The 27,267-nt window shown below is 41.1% G+C and overlaps 1 protein-coding gene across 5 annotated transcripts in view; it reads right to left on the bottom strand.

The window, feature by feature from the left end:
- The window catches only part of nadsyn1 (NAD synthetase 1), a 164,586-nt gene that overhangs the window by 14,059 nt on the left and 123,260 nt on the right, over window positions 1-27,267 (bottom strand). For all 5 annotated transcript variants that reach the window (XM_061277341.1, XM_061277340.1, XM_061277343.1 and 2 more), the window contains 4 exons: window positions 23,600-23,768; window positions 2,161-2,296; window positions 1,592-1,698; window positions 453-584 (listed from right to left, as the gene is read on the bottom strand). In XM_061277341.1, the coding sequence (XP_061133325.1) occupies window positions 453-584; window positions 1,592-1,698; window positions 2,161-2,296; window positions 23,600-23,768 (544 nt within the window). The remainder of the gene's footprint in view (window positions 1-452; window positions 585-1,591; window positions 1,699-2,160; window positions 2,297-23,599; window positions 23,769-27,267) is intronic.

Genomic DNA, 27,267 nt, shown 5'->3' on the forward strand with positions numbered 1-27,267 from the left:
GCACAATGTGTTTAGAGAAGCATTTTGTGCTATGATTTGTTCATTGGTCATTGCCATTTCATTTATATCCATAGGACTCTGAACATTGATGTTAAACATCCAACGATACACTTTGCCAAACGTAAACACTGCTTTGGCAAGACAGAAACAATTACTTTCAGGAAACACAAATGACCCATTTGACAATAGTGAACAACTGAGGTACCACAGTCAGACGGAACAAAAGAAGGGACAAGCACTCTACAGATAACCAAAACAAGAACCAAGGTGTCCTGAATGAATGGCATCCATGAAAAAGAGAGAGACAAAGAAGATATATATACAGTATAATAAAAATACCCATAAATCATGACTTTTTGTGCTGAAATTTTACATGCAGCCTTATGATATAAGTGCCAGTGATCAACACATTTAGGTGTCCCTTTGTAAATATACAAATCAGCAACTCTCACCTTCTAAGAGCTGTGAGCTGGAATTGCTGAACACAGTACTGAAGAAAACTCTTCAGGTCATTTTTGCTAATCCCTCCAATAGGGTTGATGTCAGCACTTGAGCAGTCATACTTTGTAAAATAACCTGTCAGACTGAGAAGAAATTTTATTAGGGAGAGATTCGAGTTGTCCAGTCAATACAGCTCAGAAAATTCTCCAACACATCAAATATTCAGGCAGATAATCTAGCATTGTTGTAGACCTTGAATAATCAATTATTTGTTAGTGGTGGCAGAAAATCTACTGCCAGCAGTATAATCAACCGCGACTAGGGGCACCACGTTTTTCTCAATAGTTTAAGAAGGTTTTAACTAGTGCTTCTTAACCTGGGTTCAATCGAATCCTAGCGGTTCAATGAGTCGGTCTCAAGGGTTTGGCAGAGCCTCCGCCGCGGCGGTCCGGACACACATGACTGATCTTGTAAATTCATGATGACGCATATCGGAACTCGTCTCTCAAAAGCAACAGCAAAATTCACACTGATTTCCAGGTACATTTGTTGTGAGTTCCTGCATTGTGTGTTTGTTTTGTTCTTTGAACAAGATGATGTTCATGCATGGCCTATTTTGTGCACCAGTAAAAAAACATCAATGGGTTGAATTCGAAAAAAAACATATTTTTCACTAAAAGAGGGATTCGGTGAATGCGCTCCCGAGTTAATGTTGCTGATTACTTTGAATTGAATATTATTTATTGCTGTTATTTAATTTAATATTATGTATGTTTATTATTATTTTTTATATCTTTTCAGCATAAAATGGCAGTTGGTCAAGAATGTTTATAGTTTAAATAATTATAATTTAATTTTTAATTTCAGGCAAAGTGATGCACATAGAATCTGTTCTGTTACAGACTAAAAAACAATTTTATTAATAAAGTTATTCTTTTTTGTAAGTTGATCTTTCTTTTTTATTTTTGTATTTCTTTTATGTTAATTGTAACATGGGGGGCGCAAAATGTTTTCTTCTCCCTAGGGGGCGCATCACAGAAATGATTGAGAAGCACTGGCGTAGAAGAAGAGGGCAGCAATGAAGGTTGCAAAGGTCACATTTTAATAGGATTAACCCACGGCCCGTTTCCATAAGAAAAGCAGTTATTACCTCTCATCTACATTGGCTGAGCCAAGCACCAGTAAGCCCCCTGGTTTTCCTCGACTCCAGAGACTCAGTTGGGCGAACAAATAAGCCAGGACCATCCTTATCCTTGCCTATGAAAACATTGCATGACCTTAAATATTTAGTATGAAGGTCCTCAAGAATAAGCAGTGATTTACAACCAGGGTTATCGTAGTTACTGAATTTAAATGATAGTTTCAGCTTAGTTTTAGTTGGTTGTGGTATTAGTTTTCATTATTCAAAAGATTTGTTTTATTTGTGTGCAAGATTAAAAAAACACCATTTAAGTATTGTTTTAATTTAAAACATGTTTATGATACCAAGTAGAGTTTAACAGTCCACAGACTTTGGATTACAATAAGTGCAGTGCATGCACGTACCCCAATTAAATAAATCTAAGATGGGTTGTATGACAAATTGCTAACGTCACAAGTTGATTCGTGGCTTGAAAACCTTGAGAAGTATTAAGCCTGTTTTCGTTAACTAAAATAATCTTGGTTGCAACACAATATCTGCTGGTAAAACACGTAATGTTGTGTGATTGAATGACAAACCTGCACATTCTGCAGCGCCAAGTTTTCCCTGTGACTCCCTCCATTGGCGAGGAATTGAGGCCATCTTCCAGTAACCATTGAGAAGATACCCAGAATGCCTTTTACTGCCATGTCTATATTAATGTTCATATGAGTGCTAAAAAAACAAAGAATTCATAAACAGTTAATTTCCTAAATGTTATAGCAACAATTGTAGAGTGTATAAATTGTGATGTCCGGAAGTCTCTCATGCCTTGGATGTGTGTCAGCATAATACAGAACCTATTTTTCCAAGTTGTTGATACATTTGGGCAAGAGCCGAGATAGTCTTAGGGCTGATTTATTTTTTATTAATCAGAACATGAACATCAAATTAAAAAAAATTAAATGTTGGGTTGACTGAATCTGCAAATTCAGATATTGCCCAGCAATAATGGGACGTCTTGAGTCTGTGGGGAGAATACATCGAAGAAGACTTCAATTCCACCGACACGCAGTGGAAGCAGGGCCTGGAGACTCTGAGGTGGACTCTCCAATCTCTGGGGTCAAAGTGACCAAGGTAGTTAAAAATCTCCTCGGAGGCAAGGCCCCGGTTCTTAAAGGCTCTGAATGTTGTGGGGCTGTCCTGGCTGACGCGCCTCCACAACATTGCGTGGACATGCCTCTGGATTGGCAGACTGGGGTGGTGGTCCCCTTTTTTAAGAAGGGGGGACCGGAGGGTGTGTTCCAACTACAGCGCAATCTCACTCCTCAGCCTCCCTGGTAAGGTCCTGGACTGCAGGTGGGGAGGTCTTCAGGGCATGTCCCATCGGCAGGAGACCCCGTGGATGACCCAAGACGTGCTGGAGAGAATATGTCACTCGGCTGGCCAGGAAACGCCTTGGGATCCCCTGGTATGAGCTGGACGAAGTGGCTGGGGAGAAGGAGGTTTGGGCATCCCTCCTAAAGCTGCTGCGCCCACAACCCGACCCCGGATAAGTGGAAGAAGATAGATGGATGGCCCAGCAATATCACTTGAACTAAAACAATAAACAAAAAAAACTTTATATATTAATGAAAATTAGCTCATTTAAGTTAAAGTTAAAGTCCCAATGATCGTCTCACACACACATCTGGGTGTGGTGAAATTTGTCCTCTGCGTTTAACCCATCCCCATGTGATTTTAATCCATCCCCTGGGGGAGAGGGGAGCAGTGAGCAGCAGCGGTGCCGCGCTCGGGAACCATTTGGTGATCTAACCCCCAATTCCAACCCTTAATGCTGAGTGCCAAGCAGGGAGGCAATGGGTCCCATTTAAGCCAGGAGCGCATTATCGTATTTCAACCTTTTGAGCCAGGAGCGCTGTTACACATCTCTCCCTTTAAAACCTGGAATGCAAATGTATTTTATGTTTGTTGACATTTGCTTCACGATCTTGTAGCCAATGAAATGCATCACAATTAACACGTGACAGTGATCTTGGTTCATAGAATTGTTCATCGAGCATGTTAGATGTAGGAATTTCACAATTAGGTAGAAAACTCTTGAGGTCTTTGAACCAGGGGAAACATTATACGTATCATTGCTTTTTCTGAATCGGGACTTTCTGCTCCTGAGAATCGTTGCACGAAAAGCCCAGCGCTGTATTGTAAGTTTTCCTGAAAACAGAGCTTTCTTAACAAGAATTGTGATTGAATTGTGATTTGTGGCTAAAAAGTATGTTTGTGTACAACGCGGAAGAAAGTTTTGATGAATGGAGGATTAATTTTAACTGAGGCCGTTTTAAATGCAGCCGTCCCCAGCGATAAATGGAGAATTTTTAAAAATTACACGGAATGTTTATAGAAATAAAGGTTAATGTGAAAGCCACGTGTAATTTGATCACATTACCCCAATATTAGCCAACTTACATTGGCTCCCGGTCCATTTAAGATGTGACTTCAAGGTTCTTCTATTAACCTATAAATCACTGCATGGCTTAGCGCTTTCATATCTCGTCGACCTAGTTGTTCCGTCTCGTAACCTTCGTTCGCAAAACGCTACCCTTTTAGCGACACCGAGGGCCACGAAAATGTCTGCAGGGTCTAGAGCATTTTCTATTCTGGCTCCGGAGCTTTGGAATGCCCTACCAATGGATATTAGAACTGCTACCTCAGTAAAAACATTTAAGACACGTTTAAAGACACATTTCTATCCCTCTCCCCATCCCCTACCCAGCTGGGGAGGTGGTTAGGTGATATGTACCCAAGCTGACAGAGGCTGTCTAGATTCTCGTGGACCAATTCAAAATGAGGGAACTGCAGCGGATTACCCTCCTCGAAGACACTGCCAGGACATTCAAGGGCACCTCCGGCAGCTCTTCGCTTTGACTTGGACATCCACTTTTTCATTGATTTTCATATTACGTATTACATATATGTGCGCTCTCTGCATCCATTACAGCCCGGTGATCCTGAAAGGGGGATCCTTCCATCTGTGGTCCCTTCTCAAGGTTTTTCATTTTTCCCCTGGTAGGGTTACATTTTTCCTTGGCCTTTTGGGAGCTTAAGATCAGGGGATGCTTTGGGAATAATTGTCAATTGTTTGTCTATGTGAAGCCCTTTGAGACTGCTTGTGATTTAGGGCTATACAAATAAACTTGACTTAACTTGAGTTCTCCAAGGTTTATGGAATCATGTTTCCATCTGCTACAGGGGGTGACAATACTGCTGAATTTCCAGTAAAGCATCAGGTTTTCGGGAGTGCTTCTAAAGTCACCCGTAGGTTTTAGAGGCGTGTTTTTCCAGGTGCTTTAGATCATAATGGGTTAAGGTAAATTAAGCTACAAGTGGTCTTAGATTAACGTTCGTTGTTTATACACATAAATGAAGCAGAGATTACATTGACATACCGTAGTTTTCGGACTATAAGTCGCGTTTTTTTTCAGTTTGCGACTTATACTCAGGAGCAACTTATATATGTTTTTTTCCACAAATTTTTACTTGCTCACTTACTTACAAGTATAGTTGACCACTTCACATGTTATTTTTAGTATAGTTGATCACTTCACATGCTTTGATATCTTTATCTTGAACATATTAAAAACATGAAAAATAGAGAGAAAATATCAAATAAAGTAATTAACACTTTAAAGCGCCATATCCTCTGGACATGTCCTCTGTCACTAGGATGACATAAAGGACGAGAAATTTGATCGATGGATTTAATGATTTGGAGTGACACAAATGGTTTGATAATATTGTTGTTTATGTGATAGTTATTTAAAATATACCGTTTTTTTCCGTGTATAATGCGCCCCCATGTATAATACGCACCCTAAAAATGGCATGTTGATGCTGGAAAAAAGCCTGTACCCATGTATAATACGCATCCAATTTTTATGATTTTTTTAAAAAAAGTATTTTTTTAATTTTTTTTTTTTTTAAGTCCCAATGATCGTCACACACGCAGGGAGGCAATGGGTCCCATTTTTATAGTCTTTGGTATGGTCTTAACTAGGCTGGATGTAATTTTTTTTGTTGGCGTTGATTTCTCCGACTGCCCGTAAAGGCACCACCGCGATCAGTGCGCACATGTGAAAAAGGCGTGCGGACGTGAAAAAAACGGCTCTGTATGGGAGAGACGTTGAAGAGGAATAAAAAACACCCTTGGAAACCAAAACTTGCCCCTCGTCGTGACTCGGAGCCGCAACAAATGTTTCGGATTTGTGTAGGGTACATTGTGACAGCAAACGAGCAGGTGATCGAGCAAGCGTCTGATACGAGAGCATTGCGGTCGTATGGAGCGTGTTTGAAGTGAACAGCAGAGACAAAAGGAACAAGGCAAAGTGTTGTGAAATAAAATATTACCTACCTGTAATACGCATTTTGTTATTTGTTGATTGAAACTGCTAATTAAACTGTGAATTGAATCCATAGTGCGCATGCGCAGTCATACTGCCTCCGTATGACGTCCGGTCCGCGATGGAGATTAAAAAACAAACAATATTTGACAATAACACACCATCAAGGATTGCACCATCGCATCAAACGATGTGTCGTCAATTATGAATTTTACTGACTAAGTGTGTTGGGCAGGATGGCTGAATGCGATGCGCGATTGACAACAAACAAGAAGAAAGGTGATTTCAAGTTTTATTTCGAGGGAGATTTGTCATGTCTCGTCCCCAGTTTTGCTATGTGTCTAGGTCAGGCATGTCAAACATACGGCCCGCGGGCCGGACCCGGCCCGTTGGATGATTTAATCCGGCCCGTCATAAATTTCTGAGTATGTCAAAAAAAGAAGTGAGTCACTAGCTCATTTCTATCAAAAGTTATGATTCTTTAAAATAAATACCACTCAAATGCTCCCTCCGGCCGCTAGAGGGCAGTAAATGTGTAAAAGAGCTCACGTCCAGCATGCGGCACTGACACGAGTTAGTACCAGGAAATAAACAAAGTGCGTTCAAGATGAAACTGTCACTGTGGGAGACGCAGCTATCCAGCGGTGACATCACACACTTCTCATGTCTCACAGCTGTGCGTACGAAGGCACCGGATCGTCCCGATTTGGATAAATATAAAGACAACATAACAGATTTGCTGCGAGAGTTTGAGCGGGGGTTTCAGGTTTTCAGTGAACTTGAGAACAAGTTCGGCTTTTTTCGCTTGCCATTTACAGTGAAGCCTTCTGATGTGCCAGCTGACATTCAGCTCGAGCTTATTGACTTGCAGTGCGATTCCGCTATGAAGGATAAATTTGGGTCCGTGGGATTGGATACGTTTTATCAGTATTTTGTGCCAGGTTACCCCAAATTAACAGCCATGGCTGCAAAGGTTCTCTCCATGTTTGGGACTACTTATCTTTGTGAACAGGTGTTCTCCGTGATGAACAATAATAAAACAAAGCAGCGCTCAAGGTTAACAAATGAACACTTGAATGACATTGTTAAATGTGCTGCTACTCAGGATTTGACACCTGATAGACGCACTTGTAAAGGCAAAAAGATGCCAAGTTTCAGGAGCCAGCAGCAGCAAGTTGACTGCAGTGAGAGAGAGAAAAAAGTGTGATGACACGACATTTGTTTGCACTCATGAATACAGATCATTAAAAATAAGATTAATCTGGTTTCATATTAAAGACAATTAATATTGTGCAGTATATTCTCAGCTTCAGTAGGCCCAGCCTAGTAGTTTGAGCTGATGTAGTCTAATCTTATTGCCCATGCACTGCTAAAACTTTTATTTTGTATTTTTATTTATTATTATTTCAAAGCAGTATGACAATTAAGGCAAAACATTTTTTTTCATAGCTCCCACTTGAGTTTGTTTAGTGTGGTGAGGTGGTTCAGGTGTAAAACTGCATTCACTCAACTGTTAAAATAAACCAGTTGTTAACACATTCAATGCCAAACATGAAAATCATTTTTTCTCTCCATTGTGAATAAATGTGTTGTGCTTAGAAAAGATCCCTTGTCATCCGTGATTATAATATGTAGGGTAGGCTACAAATGTAGGCTGAATGATAAAGCATAGTACTGGAAAACAAAGCTAAATAGTTGGAGTTGACACTTTTACTGATCCGGCCCACCTGAGAACAGAAAGTCTGGATCCGGCCCCAGAGCCAAACTGAGTTTGACACGCCTGGTCTAGGTTGCCATAGTTTCTGTTCGCGTCACCCCTCCCTTCCTGTGTCACCTCAATCGATGTAACGTGTTTTGTATTTAAGTCCTGTCTGCCCCTCGCTCACCGTCGGATCATTGCATGTGTTATTGTCATGATGTCTGTTTGGTTTCTGTTCCTGTCTTTGGTAATGTTACCCTGTCTTTTTGTTCCACGTCTTTGTCGGTCAGTCCTGTTGTTGGTTTTGTTGTACCATGATTGTTTTAAAAAAAAAAACTAAACTAAAAAAAAAAAAATGTTTTAAAAATTGTACCCATGTATAATGCGCACCCCAGATTTTAGGACAATAAATTAGTTAAATTTCGCGCATTATACACGGAAAAAAACGGTAGTTTATATATCGTTGTATGGGCCTGTGGAATAATTTTAACTGCGGCGCGGTAAACGGCCTTGTTGACAAAGGACGATCGATAAAAGACGAGAAATTTGATCGATGGATTTAATGATTTGGAGTGACACAAATGGTTTGATAAGATTGTTGTTTATGTGATAGTTACCGTATTTTCCGCACTATTAGGCACACTTAAAAACGTACATTTTACTCAAAAAACACAGTGCGCCTTATAATGCAGAGCGCCTTATATATGGATCAATTGATGAATTTGTTTGTTACTGGTTGTACACAGTGCTCTGCCAAAATGTTTCAGTACATTTTAGTACAACTAGTATATTACAAGGTCGCATCGCTTCCCAACATTGCGGCAACTGTAGTCAGGGGGCGTCACTGAATAGCTGTTGTACCCGCAAGGCTATTTAATTTCGAAATAGGCTGCTCCGTTAATGTTTCGAGTAAATTTACGGATTGATATGGAAGGGAAACATAGGTAAGCAGTACCAATGTGTTAGATCGAACTTTAGTCAGTTCCGATCATTTTATAGGAGATCGTTTGAGAAACGCGATTGTTTACACTTTGCTGAGGCTCATGGGGGTCTGCGAGCTGAGGCTCATGGGAGTTTGCGGGTGGCTAATGCTATAAAAATAGCTGGTATACGCACAAGGCTATTTCATGTCAAAATAGGCTGCTCTGTTAATGTTTTGAGTACATTTACGGATTGATATGGAAGGGAAACATAGGTAAGCAGTACCAGTGATAGATTGAACTTTAGTCAGTTCTGATCATTTTATTGGAGATTGTTTGAGAAACGCGATTGTTTACAGAGGGCTCATAGGTTATTGGCTAGTGGATGCATACCGCAACCCTAGTCAACCTCAGTTTGTTGCAGTATAGCTTCTATTTTATGCCCCTTTTAATCCGGTGCGCCCTATATATGAAATACTTTCTAAAATAAAAAATTCAATGAGGGTGCGCCTTATAATCCAGTGCGCTTTTTGGTACGAAAAATACGGTATTTAAAATATAGTTTATATATCGTTGCATGGGCCTGTGGAATAATTTGAACTGCGGCGCGGCACACGGCATTGTTAAATCTCCTATAGACAAGATTTACTTGCACTTTTGGACACACACTTCCGGGTTCTCTGCCGGACGTCCTCTTCCTTCTCAGCCCAGACTCTCAATACTTTTCAGGCTTGGACGATTTTGTTTTCTCCAGCGTGGAACTCATCTCCCTGACTCTAAAGTAAGTTTGAATCTTTTTATTACACTGTTCGATCTTTTGTACTTCACAGCCGGAGTGCCTGGGAGACCTGAAGTTTCGTGCCCGTTTGTCTACCGTCGATCATCGGACACAAAGTATGGCTGTGCATCAAGAGGTTTGTACGGCTTTGTGCACCAACTGCACCCTTCTCTTAGAGAGGTTGTCCCTGCTAGAGGGACGTGTCTGCCAGTTAGAGCAGAATTGCGCGATAACAGTAGATGTGGCGGATACAGACGCGGACTGTAGTCAGCCCGCTAGCCCAGTTAGCATTAGCCCCAAGCGGCTTGCTAATCGCGATGAGCCAGGTAAGACGCATAGCCGTCCAAAGTCATCTCGGTCTACTGGCCCTCGCACTTTGGTCATAGGTGACTCCATTACCCGAAATATTACGCTTAAAAATCCAGCCACGGTAATGTGTATTCCTGGGGGCAGAGCACCCGACATAGAAGCTAATCTTAGGGAGCTGACTCGCAATAGGTCTAGTCAACAGCGTAGTTCCAACAACACTAGCTACTCGGACATAGTGATACACGTCGGCTCCAATGATGTTAGGATGAGGCAATCGGAGATCACAAAGAGAAACATAGCGAGGACTTGTGATCTCGCCAGAAAGATGAGTCGGCATCGAGTATTTGTCTCTGGCCCCCTGCCTGGGAGAGGCACTGATGAGAGGTTTAGTAGATTAGTCTCCCTTAATCGATGGATGGCTGGGTTCTGTAAAAAGCAGGGACTGTATTTTATAGATAACTGGCCCTCCTTCTGGGGCCGCCCCGACTTGCTGAGGAAGGACGGCCTTCACCCTAACCGTGAAGGCGCCTTCACTCTTTCTAGGAATATAGATTACTGTTTGAGCCACAAATGACAGGTCACTTTAGAGCAGGCCGGGGCACAGGTGATTAGACCACCTGTCAGGATGGGTTTGGAGTCTGTTAAGCTAAAGCGCTAGGCTAGACTTCCAGCATGCACATAGCTCCTCATGTAGACTACAGCGTGACAGTTTGAATAGTGCTACAGTACACATAAACACACTTTCTACTGGGGTAGTAGACAAATCCAATCACTCCACCCCGACCGGTTTTGCTGATGAAACGGTGCCCGTTTCAGATAATTTTACATGTGTAACAAATATTTACTATCAGATTCCCACGGCTGTATCGTCCCACCGCGCTAACAAACATTCGAGAGGTGATGTCAGGCCTAGAGAACACAATCTTACTCGCATCTCGTTTAAATATCCTTCGATAGATACACACCGTGATCGACCGATTACACTTAAACTCGGTTTTATGAATATTAGATCGCTTCATACGAAAGCAGTTCTCGTTAATGACCACATCACGGAACATAATCTAAACGTTTTTGGTCTCTGCGAGACCTGGTTAAAACCTAATGAATTGCTGCCGCTTAACGAGGCCTCGCCTCCAAATTTTGTGAGCTCGCATGTGGCGTGTCCTCGAAAAAAGGGTGGGGGTGTCGCCCTCATCTCGAATTCCGAGCTTAGATTTAGGCCTCGTTCGATCAACGTATTTAAAACATTTGAAGTTCTCACTGTCCAATCCACCGCTTTACCGTCATTTTATCTTGCTGTTATTTCTATCTGGATTCTCGTGGGCCAATTCAGGAAAGGGGAACTGCAGCTCAACCTCCTCGAAGAGCACTGCCAGGACAATTGAGGGCTCCTTCGGCAGCCCTCTGCTGTGACATGGACATCCACTTTTTATTTAATTGATTTTCATGTTGTATCATTTGTGCCCTCTCTGCATCCATTTCAACCTGGTGATCCTGAAAGGGGGATCCTTCCATCTGTGGTCCCTTCTCAAGGTTTCTCATTTTCCCCTGCTAGGGGTTTTTAAGTTTTTCCTTGCCCTTTTGGGAGCTTAAGATCAGGGGATGCTTTGAGAATAATTGTCAATTTCTGTCTATGTGAAGCCCTTTGAGACTGCTTGTGATTTGGGGCTATACAAATAAACTTGACTTGACTTGACTTGACTACTGTCCACCCGGGGCTTACTCTGACTTCCTGGATGAATTTTCAGAATTCGTGGCTGATCTAGTAACCAATGCGGATAATATAATTATCATGGGCGATTTCAACATCCACATGAATTTACCGTCAGAGCCACTAACTTCGGCGTTTCAGACTTTAACAAATACGTTTGGTTTTATGCAAGCCGTACAGGCAGCAACGCATAAGAATGGAAATACCATAGATCTGGTATTATCCCGAGGACTTGCAACCTCAAATATAGCATTACTGCCATACACTACTGTTCTGTCTGATCATTACTTAATAAAATTTGAAATTCTAGTTCAGGGGTCCCCAAACTTTTTCCTTTTAGGGCCACATAACTTTTCCCTTCTCTGATGGGGGGCCGGTGTCAGTTTGTAACAGAAAAAGTGTGACGATCGTATGGGAGCTTAAAAAAATTATTATTTTCCAGAAAGCCACACATAACCAAATAACGGTTATTTAATGACCCTTTCCAGGTTCTTTACAGAAAAAAAGTCAGGAAACAAATAACACTATTAATGAAATAAATAATAACTAAATAACCCTCTCTGAGTTCTTCACAGAAAAAACAGGAAATAAATAATAACTAAATAACTCTCTCTGGGTTCTTCATAGAAGAAAAAGCCATGGAACATTGACTTTCTGTTGTGCCATGCACAATCTTAACAGATAAAAGTTCAGCTCAGTTGTCAGAGCAGAATCTCTCTGACACATTGAGCAGTCTCTTAAAGTTCTTGTGTTCCTTCCTTATAATCCTTTTGTAGGTTCCAGTAGGCTTGTAGACACCGCTGTCTTTTTTGTTAAAGTTTTTCTAGTGCGTCATAGCCTGGAGTAAAATTTGTTGGGGCAATTCTTAGGCGAGATCCGAGGTGTTGGTCCGTTTACCTCGATCTGTGACGGGTTGATGTTGACGTTCATGTGGCTGAACGTCAGTCGCGTACGTCGAGCCAAATTGGCCACTCTCTTTTAAACGCTCGGCACTGTGTCCACCTTGCTTTTCTTTGGGCGACTCATTTCAATGGAAGGATTCCAGGGGAAGGTTTGTGGGTGGCTTTAGCGCAAAACTGCATCTGAAAGCTCAGCGCGCGGATTACAAGAATGCTGTCGTCACAGCCCACGCTCTAAATTCGGGACTGATACAAATAGAGCGCGAGTGCGCCATGTCCGTACTACTGAGTACGTACACGCACTTGTGAGTGTGCACCGAGCTTTCTGACACGGCTTCCGGTAGTAAATGCGCAGGCGAGCGCTTCCCCATCTACTGGGGAAACGCAGTCATTGCAGGCAAAATGACCAAAGTTTAATAATACAATTTGTTCAGGGTTGGCGGGCCGGATTAAACGTAGTTTGGTGACCACTGTTCTAGTTCCTTGTCAAAGACGAGAGAGCAATCAGAATTATAGGAGCCGTAATTTTAACTCCATGACTGCAACTGCACTATCTGAGTTGCTGTCGCCGGCAACCGCTATATTTCCCGCATACACCGGCTCTATTGATAATCTTACAAATGAATTCAATGCGACATTGTTAAATGCCATTGATACTGTGGCGCCGTTACGTCTGAAAACTTGCCGTAGATTGCGTACTCCGTGGTTCACAGATGAAACGCGTACGCTTAAGCAATTACATATGTAGTAAGCATGAGCGCAGATGGCGTCTAACCAAACTTGAGGTTTTCCATCAGGCATGGCAGGATAGCCTCCTGAAATATGAAGATGCGCTTATCTTAGCAAAAACTCAGTATTTTTCGCAGGTTATTAATCTCAATAAAAACAATCCTAAACACCTATTTGATACAGTGGGAAAGGTGACTCTACGCCAGCCAACCCCCGATAGTTCCTTCCACTCAGCTGACGAGTTCATGAAATTTTTTGCTCAAAAGATTGAATCCATTAGGGACGAGATCAAGAATACCATTCCAATCGCTCGGTCGAGCCCGCTGTTTACCAAAGCTGATGATCATGCAACAACCCTCTCAAATTTTAAAAGCGTGTCCCTTGAAAGGCTTACACAATTGGTTAGTGCGGCTAAACAAACAACATGTTTACTCGACCCTCTTCCAGCCAAACTACTTAAAGAATTATTTCAAATTTTAAGACCGTCCGTCTTAAATATAATCAATCTGTCTGTCTCCTCTGGGATAGTGCCGACAGCCTTTAAAATCGCTATCATTAAACCGTTACTTAAGCGACCAAATCTTGACCCGGACTGTCTCAGTAATTATAAGTCAGTTTCAAACCTCCCATTCATAGCAAAACTTCTTGAAAAAGTAGTAGCGCAGCATCTTATTGATTACATGGTTGCCAATAATCGATATGACTCTTTTCAGTCTGGTTTTAGAGCTAATCATTCCACTGAGACAGCACTTGCTAAAGTGACTAACGATCTCCTCATAGCTATGGATTCAAACACTTCATCTGTACCGTTACTACTCGTTCTTAGTGCTGCCTTCGACACTGTAGACTTCGATATTTTATTATCATTCCTATCTATCAAACAGGACGCACCGAGTGGTCCATGGCAATGCGTCCTCGGAGCTCTATAATGTTACGTGTGGTGTCCCACAGGGCGGTTCTCGGACCAATTCTATTTAATATTTATATGATTCCGCTTGGGGACATAATACGTACGTAGATATAATATTAGTTTTCAATGCTACGCGAATGACACCCAATTACCGTTTTTTTCCGTGTATAGTGCGCAAAATTTTACTAATTTATTGTCCTAAAATCCGGGGTGCGCATTATACATGGGTACAAAAAAAAAAAAAAAAATTTTTTTTTTTTAATTTTTTTTTTTTTTTTTTTTTTTAAGTCCCAATGATCGTCACACACGCAGGGAGGCAATGGGTCCCATTTTTATAGTCTTTGGTATGGTCTTAACTAGGCTGGATGTAATTTTTTTTGTTGGCGTTGATTTCTCCGACTGCCCATAAACGCACCACCGCGCTTCGTGCGCGCACGGGACAGCAAACGAGCAGGTGATCGAGCAAGCGTCTGATACGAGAGCATTGCGGTCGCATGGAGCGTGTTTGAAGTGAACAGCAGAGAAGAAAGGCAAAGTGTTGTGAAATAAAATGCACAGAACGGATGCGCAAGACACGTCAGCTATATAAAGAGCGAGAGTTGTTTTCTTCCTATTAGTTTCAATTCACAGTTTAATTAGCAGTTTCAATCAGCAAATAACAAAATGCGTATTACAGGTAATATTTTATTTCACAACACTTTGCCTTGTTCCTTTGGTCTCTGCTGTTCATCCTAAAACACAAAGGCGCTCTTTAAGCAATGCGACAGTGAGCGCCCGGCGCGCTGCACCAAATTAAGCTCCCTGCGCAGTGCGCACTGAGGTCCACTTAAATTTTAGAAAGTACATCAGGACTTTAAAAATATCTTCTAAATTTCAGCGACGGCTCTGTCACAATAATCGACCAGCCCGGTGCAGTTGGGCGGTCGGCGGCGCGCTACGATTGAGCGTTCTCTCGCGCGCTCTCTCTCTCTCGCTCTCTCTCGCTCTCGCACACACGCAAACCGGATATCATACGGAGGCCGCCATTACAGATGCGCAGAACGGATGAGCAAGACACGTCAGCTATATAAAGAGCGAGAGTTCAGTTCTCTACCTAAATCCGTATTACAGGTAATATTTTATTTCACAACACTTTGCCTTGTTCCTTTCTTCTCTGCTGTTCACTTCAAACACGCTCCATGCGCACGGAGCGCGGTGGTGCGTTTACGGGCAGTCGGAGAAATCAACGCCAACAAAAAAAATTACATCCAGCCTAGTTAAGACCATACCAAAGACTATAAAAATGGGACCCATTGCCTCCCTGCGTGTGTGACGATCATTGGGACTTAAAAAAAAAAAAAAAAATTAAATTTTTTTTTAAAAAAAATCATAAAAATTGGGTGCGTATTATACATGGGTACAAGCTTTTTTCCAGCATCAGCATGCCATTTTTAGGGGTGCGTACTATACATGGGGGCGCACTATACACGGAAAAAAACGGTATATATGCCGTTATTGATGACAGATCCGCGGGATTGTTGTAATCTTGAGGCGTGCCTTGCCTTGTCCCTCAACTTCCTTCGTCTTAATCCAGATAAAACTGAGATGTTGATAATTGGTCCAACTTGTTAGCAACACTTATTCAAGGAAACCACTATAACTATAGATAACCCTACTATCACTCAGAGCGATACTGTAACTAATCTCGGGGTAATATTTGACCAAACTCTCTCCTTTCAAAAGCACATTAAAAATATAACGAGAATTGCGTTTTTTCACCTTCGTAATATTGCAAAGATTCGTCCGATCCTCTTGACCTGTGATGCGGAGACTATTATACATGCGTTCGTCACGTCGCACCTGGACTACTGTAATGTACTATTCTCTGGTCTTCCTAAGTCCCGCGTCAAAAGTCTACAGTTAGTACAAAATACTGCTGCAAGGCTGCTCTCACGGAAAGAAAATTTTATCACATTACCCCAATATTAGCCAACTTACATTGGCTCCCGGTCCATTTAAGATGTGACTTCAAGGTTCTTCTATTAACCTATAAATCACTGCATGGCTTAGCGCCTTCATATCTCGTCGACCTAGTTGTTCCGTCTCGTAACCTTCGTTCGCAAAACGCTACCCTTTTAGCGACACCGAGGGCCAAGAAAATGTCTGCAGGGTCTGGAGCATTTTCTATTCGGGCTCCAGAGCTTTGGAATGCCCCACCAATGGATATTAGGACTGCTACCTCAGTAGAAACATTTAAGACACGTTTAAAGACACATTTCTATGACATGGCCTTTAACTAACCTGTAGTGGCTGATTCGGCTGGAGTTTGTTTTCTCTCCCTCTCCACCCCCTACCACCCCTCCCCCCTCCCCGGCCGGGGAGGCTGTTAGGTGGCACCCAAGCTGACAGCTGGATTCTCGTGGGCCAATTCAGGATGGGGGAACTGCAGCTCAACCTCCTCGAAGACACTGCCAGGACAATTGAGGGCTCCTCCGGCAGCCCTTCACTCTGACATGGACATCCACTTTTTTTTCATTGATTTTCATGTTATGTATCATTTGTGGGGACTTCCGGTTGAGCTTCGGAGATATGTAGACGTGTCGTCTGAGCTCTCCCACATTTACCTAAAATATGCCAACGAGACCCCTTTTTTAAAATAATTTGCTACTCGTGGAACACCTATCAATCAATTATACACAGTATTTTTTGTTGTTTTATTCTTCTCTTTTTTCCTCTCTCGACGGTATTGTGGAGTTTCTTTACAATGCCGAGGCTGAGAGCTAATGAGCCCGGAGAGAGTAGCCTAGCCTCGGGAGAGTCCGCTGTCCTACAGGCGATTGGCGCTTTGAGGGCTGAATTGCTGACCAAGATCGACGAGAAGGCGGAAATGCAGAAGAAGGAGCTGTCCAAACAAATAAGCAGCCTTGGAGACGAACTGAAGGCGGCTATCGACCATGCTAGCAACAGAGTTGGCGTCCTGGAGGAACGTATGGCTAGCTTGGAGGAGGGTGCCAATGGTCAATCAGACAGAATCACCGAGTTGGAACAACAAGTGTCCGATTTACGGAAAGTAATGTCAGACATGACGGTGAAAACAGAGGACTTAGAAGCAAGGTCGAGGAGAGACAATTTGCGAGTGTTCGGTGTCAGAGAGGGTCGTGAATATGGTGTAAGGGTGAGCACTTTTGTTGCGGAACTTCTGCAGCAACTACTGCAAATGGAAACCACACCGGTAATTGACCGGGCCCACCGCACCAATCCACAATCTGGCAAACCGGGACAAGATCAGCCACCGAGAGCCTTCGTAGTGAAGTTCCATTACTCTCAGGAAAAGGAGGCCATTCTGAAGAAAGCTGCTTCCCAGAAGCTCGTCTCTAAAGATGGGGACGTCATACGAATCTTCCCGGACTTCACGCAGCGAGTTGCAAGACAGAGAGCGGAGTTCGGCCCGGCGAGACAGATACTAAGACAGTGCGAGGGAGTGAAATATGGACTTTTGTTCCCTGCGAGATTGAAGGTAACGACCACGGATGGCGTGCAGCTAGTGTTCTCCGACCCAGTGAGGGCAATTGCGTTTGCCAAAGGTCTGATGTCGGCATGACTTGGGGACTCTTGAGACATTAAAAATTACATATTTGGGATGAGACGTTTTCATGGACAGCTATTTGGGTTGGTAAGTGGGTTCTTACTACATCTCTCTCATAACTCGTGATTTATACTGACTGATGCCAGTTCTATTGTGTATGTGTAAACTTAATTACTGTGGTTAATGTTAAGGCTTACTTATTTAGGGGTTATTATTATTGAGTTATGTCGATTATTTATATGTATATATGTGTGTGTGTATGTATATATGTATGTATGTATATGTATGTGTGTATATATGTGTATATGTGTGTATGTATATATGTATGTGCATATATATATGTGTATATGTATATATATGTATATATGTATGTGTGTATGTATGTGTACGTGTGTGTGTGTATATATATATATATGTATATATATTTTTTTTTCCATGCAAGCAATTTTGCTTACTTGTTTATATTTCACACACACATGTCTCAATTCATTTCTCGCCTTGAATCATTTTTGTTTAAATCTACCTGCTTGTTTACGGTACCATCGTTGGTATTTCTCGATCTGTTGTTTTGCTGAGTTATTATACTTCAATATGTTTGTTTTCCATGGGCTTAACGAGGGAATATGTATGTAGGTGGGTCTTGTTGGTGTTTCATAGTATAGATATTTGGTTAAATGTGTAATCTTAGGTTCATGTGGGGTCGCAGCCACTTGTGACAAGTGTCTGGAGTAGCCTTAACAATTCAGATGCTTCATAGTGGCGTGGGAGGTGGGCTGGGTGCAGTCTCTCATTTGGGGAGGGACCGGCAACAAAGGTTTTGTGTTGGGTGTGAAACCCTTTTGGGTGTTGGTGTTGTTGTTTTTTGTGGTTTTTCTTTTTTTTTTCCTCTCTTTTCTCTGTTTTCTTTCTGTTGTTTTTTTTGCTTTTCCCCTTTCTTTCCTTTTCCTATCCAAGGGCTAGAGATGTGGAGCAACCTTTTTTTACATCCATCCTCCATTATTTTTTCTTCAATTTATGTTGAGTTCTTCCGGTGATGTGAAAGGACGATTAACAAAATTTGTAACCTGGAATGTGAGGGGTCTCAACCACCCAGTGAAGAGGAGTAAGGTGTTTTCTCATCTGAATAAATTAAAAGCGGAGGTAATCTTTCTACAGGAAACACACCTTCGTATTAACGATATCCATAAATTGAAGAGGGGACCGATATCTCAGGTTTATCATTCTGGCTTAAATTCCAAATTACGCGGTACAGCCATTTTAATTGGTAAAAATGTGCAATTTACTCTCTATAGGGCTATAGATGATAAAGAAGGGAGGTTTGTTATTGTGCAGGGCAAGCTTTGTGGTATTCCAGTAGTGCTTATTAGTGTTTATGCCCCCAATTGGGATGACACTAAATTCTTTAAAGATTTGTTTGGGCGCATTCCGGATCTTGGGACACACCATCTTGTACTGGGCGGGGATCTAAATACGGTTCTTGAGCCCTCACTTGACCGATCTAGGGTTTCAAGTGGCCCCCCTTCTAAATCTGCATCTATTATTAAGAACTTTTGCCAATCTCTGGGAGCTGTCGATCCATGGAGATTTAAAAATCCAACCTCCAGAACGTTTTCATTTTTTTCTGCAGTTCACCAGACGTATTCAAGAATTGACCTTTTTTTAATAGATCAAAAACTACTCCCACTAATTAAATCAATTGATTATGATAGTATTGTAATCTCGGACCACGCCCCAGTAACCTTAGAACTTTGCCTTCAAAGTAGACTGCCCTTACAGTATGATTGGCGATTTAACACATATTTATTGTCGGATGAGAATTTTGTGGAATTTATTTCATCACAGGTTGATTTCTTTTTGGAGACGAATAATTTACCGGGCACGAATGTTTTTATATTATGGGAGACCTTTAAGGTTTACATTAGGGGCCAGATAATTGAATACAATGCCCGTCTCAATAAAACCCGTAGGGAAAGATTTGATAAGTTGATCAAATTAATAAGAAATGTAGATCTGCAGCATTCTTCTTCACCAACAGCCGATTTACGTAAACAAAGAATAGCGTTACAAACAGAATTTGATCTTCTGACCTCTAAGGAGGCCAGTGAAAAATTCTTGAAGTCCAGGCAAAATTGTTATGAACATGGAGAACGGGCTGGCAGGCTTCTGTCTCACCAACTGCGCCAGCGCTCGGCAACTAATTTTATTGAGGGAATCCAGGCACTAGACGGAGAAATTAAATCTAATCCCAAAGACATCAACGACCAGTTCAAATACTTTTATTCGTCTCTCTATACAGCAGACTATTCTCGTTCTAACAGCTTTCTGGATAATATAGCTTTTCCCACGGTGGCTGAAGAGGACAGGGATTTTTTGGAACTGCCCATATCTGAAGCCGAGATAGGGGAAGCTATCAAATCCATGAAGAATTCGAAGGCACCCGGCCCGGATGGTTACCCAATTGAATTCTATAAGGCTTTTGCTAATAAATTAACTCCTTTATTATGTATAGTCTATAGCGAAGTCCTAAAACAGAAAAAGCTTCCAACTTCCATGACCCAGGCCACCATTTCAGTTCTTCTTAAAAAGGGCAAGGACCCAACCAAATGTGATTCTTATCGTCCAATAAGTTTGCTTACAAGTGATTATAAGATCCTTGCTAAAATTATGTCATCAAGGTTGGAGTCCATAGTGCCAAAGATCATACATCCGGACCAAACGGGGTTTCTGAAGGGCCGTCAACCATTTCACAACATTAGGCGGCTTTTTAACGTAATCTACTCCACGTCTACTGGAAACTCCCCAGAAATAGTTATATCATTAGATGCGCACAAAGCATTCGATTCAATTGAACATAAACATCTCTTTAAAACTTTGACCAAATTTGGATTTGGTCCAACTTTTGTTTCTTGGATAGAGATACTGTATGCTTCACCTCAAGCAAGGGTGAGGACAAATAATTTTATCTCGTCTTACTTTACCCTTCAACGGGGGACAAGACAGGGGTGCCCTCTATCCCCCCTCCTTTTTGATCTGGCCATAGAACCACTTGCTATTGCCCTGAGACATTGTGCGGATGTACGGGGAATCTTGAGAGGAGGCTTAGTTCATAAGGTTTCGTTGTATGCGGATGATTTGTTGCTGTTTGTGTCAGATCCGGATACCTCAATCCCGAAATGTTTAGACATAATGGAACATTTTGGTATGTCATCGGGGTATCGGATCAATCCTACTAAAAGTATTTTATTTCCTATTAATAATATAGCGAAAAATCATGTCTATGACTCTTACCCCTTCACGACCGCAGTAGGATCTATGACATATTTGGGGGTGAAAGTCACTAGTAGTCATACAGGTTTATTCGGAGCTAATTTCAAAAAGCTTTTGTATCAAATCAAGGAGGATTTGTTGCGCTGGTCTTCGCTTCCTATAAATTTGGCAGGCCGTATTAATTCGGTTAAAATGGTGATTCTGCCGAGGATCTTGTACTTGTTCCAAACAATTCCCATTTTTCTGCCAAAATCATTTTTTAAGGAGCTCGATGGGTACATCAGCCGCTTTATTTGGAATAAATCGATACCTCGTGTTCGGAAATCAGTCCTTGAGAGACGTAAAGAAGACGGTGGACTGGGGCTACCTAATTTTTTGTACTACTACTGGGCTGCTAATATTTTTAAAATGGCTTTTTGGTATAATTTGAATCCGGATGAAGATGGGCCATCTTGGTTATTAATGGAACAGCATGATTGTTCTCCAGTATCTCTGGCATCGCTACTGTGTGCCCCTCTCCCGCTACCAGTGGGTGAGCATTCAACCAATTTAATCATCAGATCGGGCCTTCGCATTTGGACCCAGTTTCGTAAGCACTTTCGATATACACAACCCTTGCTATCTATGCCTCTGATTAAAAACGCTGCTTTTAAACCATCACTGATTGACACTGCTTTTTTGTCCTGGGCCAGACATGGGGTGAAATGCGTGGGAAATTTGTATGTAGGGGGTAGTTTTGCAACTTGGGAACAATTAATTACGAAATTTAATTTATCTGGTACTCAATTTTTTCGATATCTCCAAGTTTGAGATTTTGTTCGAGTTCAGTTTTCATCATTCCCCCTACAACCGGATTCCAGTCCCCTGGATGACTGTTTGACACTAAATTTGCAACAATCGGGTGGTGTGTCCCGACTGTATAGAATGATTTGTAATATTAACTGCCCGCCACTTCACCATTTGAAGACCCAGTGGGAAGGAGATTTGAGTTTGAACATTTCTGATGAAATTTGGCGAAAGGCTATCAGTAAGATATACAGTACATCCATTTGTGTCAGACATAGGCTAATACAGTTTAAAGTATTTAATCGATTACATTATTCACGGACCAAATTGGCTAAAATGATTCCAAGCGTGGACCCTACTTGTACCCGCTGTAAGCAAGCTGAGGCAACCTTAGGGCATATGTTCTGGACATGCCCAAAATTACATACATTTTGGTCTAGAATTTTTGACACATTCTCCTACATCTGTAAGAGAAGAATTGACCCAGATCCAGTCACGGCAGTATTTGGGGTTGTACAGACAAAAGGAGTCTCGAAGGCTCAATCTCAGATGATGGCGTTTTCCTCATTACTCGCTCGACGTTTGGTTCTTATGTGTTGGAAATCTCCATTGCCCCCTAGGCACTCTCGCTGGGTGAGTGAGACCATGTCCTTCCTCCAGTTGGAAAAAGTTAGAACCACAATTCAGAAGGAGAATTTTAGAATTGTATGGCAACCTTTCCTGGATTATTATGAGGATGAGTTTGATGCAAACTTATTGGAGTAATAGCCCACTCTCACCCCCCCCCCCCCCCTTGCCCTTCCCCTTTTTTTTTTTTTTTTTTTTTCCAAATTTAATTTTGTTTATTATTATTATCTTTTTATTATTATTATTATTTTTTTTTATTATTAATTAGGTAACAATGAGGTGTTTTGTATGGGTGAAATGTTTGTTTAGTAGGCTGTATGCAATGCAATGTCTGTTCCCATGCGAATTGTTCCAGAGCATATGCTGTTGTCATTTCTGTGAGAAAACTAATAAAAACATTTTGAAATTAAAAAATGTATCATTTGTGCCGTCTCTGCATCCATTTCAACCTGGTGATCCTGAAAGGGGGGATCCTTCCATCTGTGGTCACTTCTCAAGGTTTCTCATTTTCCCCTGGTAGGTTTTTTTTTGAGTTTTTCCTTGCCCTTTTGGGAGCTTAAGATCAGGGGATGCTTTGAGAATAATTGTCACTTTTTGTCTATAAGAAGCTCTTTGAGACTGCTTGTGATTTAGGGCTAAACTTGACTTGACAAAGGATGATCGATGGATTTAATGAATCGGAGTGACACAGATGGTTTTATAAACGTGTTATTTATGTAATAGTTTTTTTAAATAACTGAATGTTACCTCAGGCCCGTTCTCAGCTCCTCGTTTGTGTTTGTCACGTTAGCATACCGTATCGTTTAGCTTGTTGTTGCTCGTTCATGTCTGTTCTTGGTGTTGGATTTTGTCGAATAAATTGCCCCCAAAAATGCGACTTATACTCCGGAGCAACTTATATATGTTTTTTTTTTTTTCACTTTTTGGGGCATTTTATGGCTGGTGCGACTTATACTCCGGAGCGACTTATAGTCCGAAAATCACGGTAGTTCTGTAATTTAACATGAATTGAATGTGAGGACCAGTTAGCACGTCGGTCTCACAGTTCAGAGGTAAAGGGTTTGATTCCGGCTCTGGCCTTCCTGTGTGGGGTTTGTATGTTCTCCCCATGCCTAAGAGGGTTTTCCCAGAGTTCTCCTGTTTCCTCCCACATTCCAAAAATATTGACCACTCCAAATTGTCCCTAACTGTGATTGTGAATGTAAATGGTTGTTCCTCTTTATTTGTGCCCTGTGATTAGCTGGCCATCAGTTGAAGGTGCACTGCGCCTGCCACCCAAAGACTACTGGGATAGGCTCCAGCATGCCCATGACCCTCATCAGTATAAAGCAGTTCAGAGAATGATGATGATGATAATGATGAATGTGAGGAGATTCTCCCTCTCAAGTTGCACACACAAATGCTAATTTACAAGACACAAAAGACCTTTGATCATGCATACCTCCCAATCTGACTGGCCAACTTTTTGGCACGGTCGCATGTGTCTGCTGATGAGTTTTCACTGCCCATGTAACAAGTAGTAAAGATATGACCACAGAGCTCCCTTGGCTGCTGAGGAAAGTACGTGTCATCCCCAATTAACCTGCGAACGTCTTCCAGTACCTGGTTATCTGAGAGAAGAAAGAGAGATCATAGGAAAGCATAACACATGAAAGTACAGGGTCCGGCAAAATGATCTGACACATTTGTAGGTTTAATAAAATGCAAATAAATTAAAGAAACAAAAGGTTTTTTTTTTATTTTCGAAAAGTACATATGCCATTTTGTTTTGTTTTGTTTGGTTTCATTTAATTTTCGTTTCATTTTCAAATAATCTTATTTTGGTTTTACCGCTGCCAGATTTTCTGGAGTTCTGGCGGTGCAAGGTCAGCCGGTTAATTTTCGTTTCAATGCTGATCCAAAGGCTCTGAAGTTAGTAACATAAGACCGTGTTTCGAGCAGGTACGGGATCACGTCTACCAAGTCTGAAGCGCAAACGGAACGCTCATTGTGTTGCAGTTACAGATTTGTACTTGATAAACATTTCCACAATGAAAGTGTGATGCTCACCGGCCCAATTCATGTTAGCAACTGAAACAAAACCAAATTACATTATTCGAAAACGAAACAAAACAAAATGGCATTATATGTACTTTTCGAAAATATAAAAACTTTTTGTTTCTTTAATTTATTTGCATTTTATTAAACCTACAAATGTGTCAGATCATTTTGCCGGACCCTGTATAAAAATACACAAACTGTTCATGAATGAAGAATGATTGTCAAAAACAGTGGTGTCCAAACTAGTTCTTGGGGGCCATTTGCAGCCTGTCATTCATTTATTGGTCCGCGACATGAAAAAGTGCCGTATTTTTCAGACCATAAATCACGGGTTTTTCATAGTTTGGGTGTGGGGGGGGTCTACTTATACTCAGAGCGACTTATATGTGAAATTATTCACAGGTTTTTACTTCATCGTTAACACATTACTAGTATAGTTAATCACTTCACATGTTATTTTCACTTTAAACCGCAAGAGGGCGCACTATGGCTGTGGAATAATTGGAGCCTCACTGACATTCATTGACTTCTAGAGTCAGGAGATTTAATGATTTGAGATGGCACCCTACCCCAAGTCAAAGCACGGCTGAATAACATAAATAACATGGAGAATTCTTAACACATACTGTAAATATCTTTTTAGAACAGCCTTTATTATTATAACAATTTTAATAACAAGGTACAAGTGTACTTACTGTAAATATGTTTTTAGAACTGTTTTATCATTATAACGATTTTTCTATAACAAGTTATAACACTCTTAAATGTGTTTTTAGAACTCTTATTAACACAATTTCTTTTTATAAAAAGGTACAAGTGTATGCACTGCAATTGTGTGGGCACTCCCGCCTTCTGCTGACGAGTGGGCAACATTTGTGCCATAATTCCTCAATTTAAAAGTTTTATTTTGAATCTTATCATTTTTTAATTCAGAAAGACAAATCCGCGATGTAGTGAAACCGCAATAAACGAACCGCGATGTGGCAAGGGATTACTGTAATTTGAACTGCAATTAAAGACTAGTCCGACGTCAGCGACACGGCACACACGCGGCGTTGTTAACATAAAGGACGAAGGATTCAATAGGTGGATTTAATGACGTGGAGTCACAGAGATAGTTTGATAAAATTGTTGTTTATAATTATATGGGCATGTGGAATAATTTGAACTGCAACTGACGATGAGTCTGACGTCAGCGGCACGGCGTACACAAGGCATTGTTTACATAAAGGACGAGGAATTTGATCGTTGGATTTAATGATTTGGAGTGACACAGATGGTTTGATAATATTGTTGTTTATATGATGGTTATTTGATTCATACTTTATATATCGTTATATGGGCCTGTGGAATAATTTGAACTGCAACTGACGACGAGTCCGACGTCAGCGGCGCACCACACACGGGGCGTTGTTTACAGAAAGGACGACGAATTCCATCGATGGATTTAATGATTTGGAGTAACACAGATGGTTTGATAAATGTGTTATTTATGCTATAGTTAATTGAATCACTGTTAATGTTACATCAGGCCCATTTTCAGCTCCTCGTTTGTGTTTATGCCACGTTAGCATACCGTATCGTTTAGCCTGTTGTTGCTGGTTCATGTGTGTTCTTGGAGTTGGATTTTGTCAAATAAATTTCCCCCAAAATGCGACTTAAACTCCGGGGCAACTTATATGTTTTTGTCCTCTTTATTGTGGATTTTATGGCTGGTGCGATTTGTACTCCGCAGCGACTTTTATTCCAAAAAATACGGTAATTACCATATTTTCCGCACTAGAAGCCTTTAATTTTCTCTAAACCGAAGGTGCACATTTTGTGTGGACCGAATTTCAAAATCGGTAAATGTTGTGTGGCTGCCGTGTTTAGTGTGCAGTGTCAGGGTAAGTCCAAAATGTAGACGTAATATGTAGACCCAATGAACCAATCAGACATTACATTGTAAAATACGTAGACTAGGGCGGTAAACCAATCAGAGAACTGTACATAATACCTACATACCACCGTCACCATTGATAAATAAATACTTTTGTTTGTGCAAAACAAATCGCATTAAGACCCTCTGAAATGGCATTGACAAAGAAACATGCTTATGAGGTACAATCAGAGCTTTCTGGATCATTGCAAAAGAGCAATGTGACAATGTTGAGATAATGGCGAGAGGGAACTTGCCATGTTTAATGACAAACTTGCCCAACTTTTTAATTCGGATACAGAAGACGAGAACTTGGATGGATTTTTGCGTATGACTATCGATTAACAATAATGTGAGTACAGTACAGTACATGGTTAAATAGTAGAATAAAGTGCAACTGAACTCATACAACTTCCGTGACGCGTTTTTTCCCATTTTGTTTTTTACCGTAAATCATGACATGCATGCGCCCTGTATTGCCGTGTGAGGCCCCGTAATGGTGCGGAAAATACAGTAACTAAAAATGACATTTGACACAAAAAGTTAGAGGTAGGCAGAATGAGAAGGAAGGGTGTCAAAAACAGATTCCACTCCTCAAAATAAGTTGGTTTATATATTTTAGAGCCACAAAGAGGCACAAAAAATAATAAATTATGACTAAAATAACACAAATTCTCTTCAGAATACTGTGGTGAATTAAGATAGTTCAATTTCAAAAGCAAAAGGTTTCTTTACTATCTGCTCTGTCTGATTTATGAAGATATTGCAGTAATCTGTTTGAAAAAAGGTTATCTTATGACAGTTTGCTCTATTGGGGGTTTCTGAATGGGCAGATGGAATTTGGGTGGTATTTAGTGCAATGATGGATTTTGTCCAATGGTATACAGGGCCGCAGGAAACCCCCAAATTTTGAGAACAAAACTGCAAATATATGTATTATCACCTTGCAACAGAAAGCTTATATTTCGCAGTTTATGAAATAAAATACAATAAAATGCAAACAAGAAGCTAAAGATAAAAGCTTGCTAGATTTTACCATATTTAATAAAAGTCCAACATTAAAGTGGCCCTTACATTATTTCATTTTTCTGTATGCAGCCCTTTGGACACCCCTGGTCTCAAGTAACACAATTTAGAATGCATTGAATGAA

This window comes from Syngnathus typhle, linkage group LG4, assembly GCF_033458585.1.
Source record: "Syngnathus typhle isolate RoL2023-S1 ecotype Sweden linkage group LG4, RoL_Styp_1.0, whole genome shotgun sequence".
Taxonomy (NCBI): domain Eukaryota; kingdom Metazoa; phylum Chordata; class Actinopteri; order Syngnathiformes; family Syngnathidae; genus Syngnathus; species Syngnathus typhle.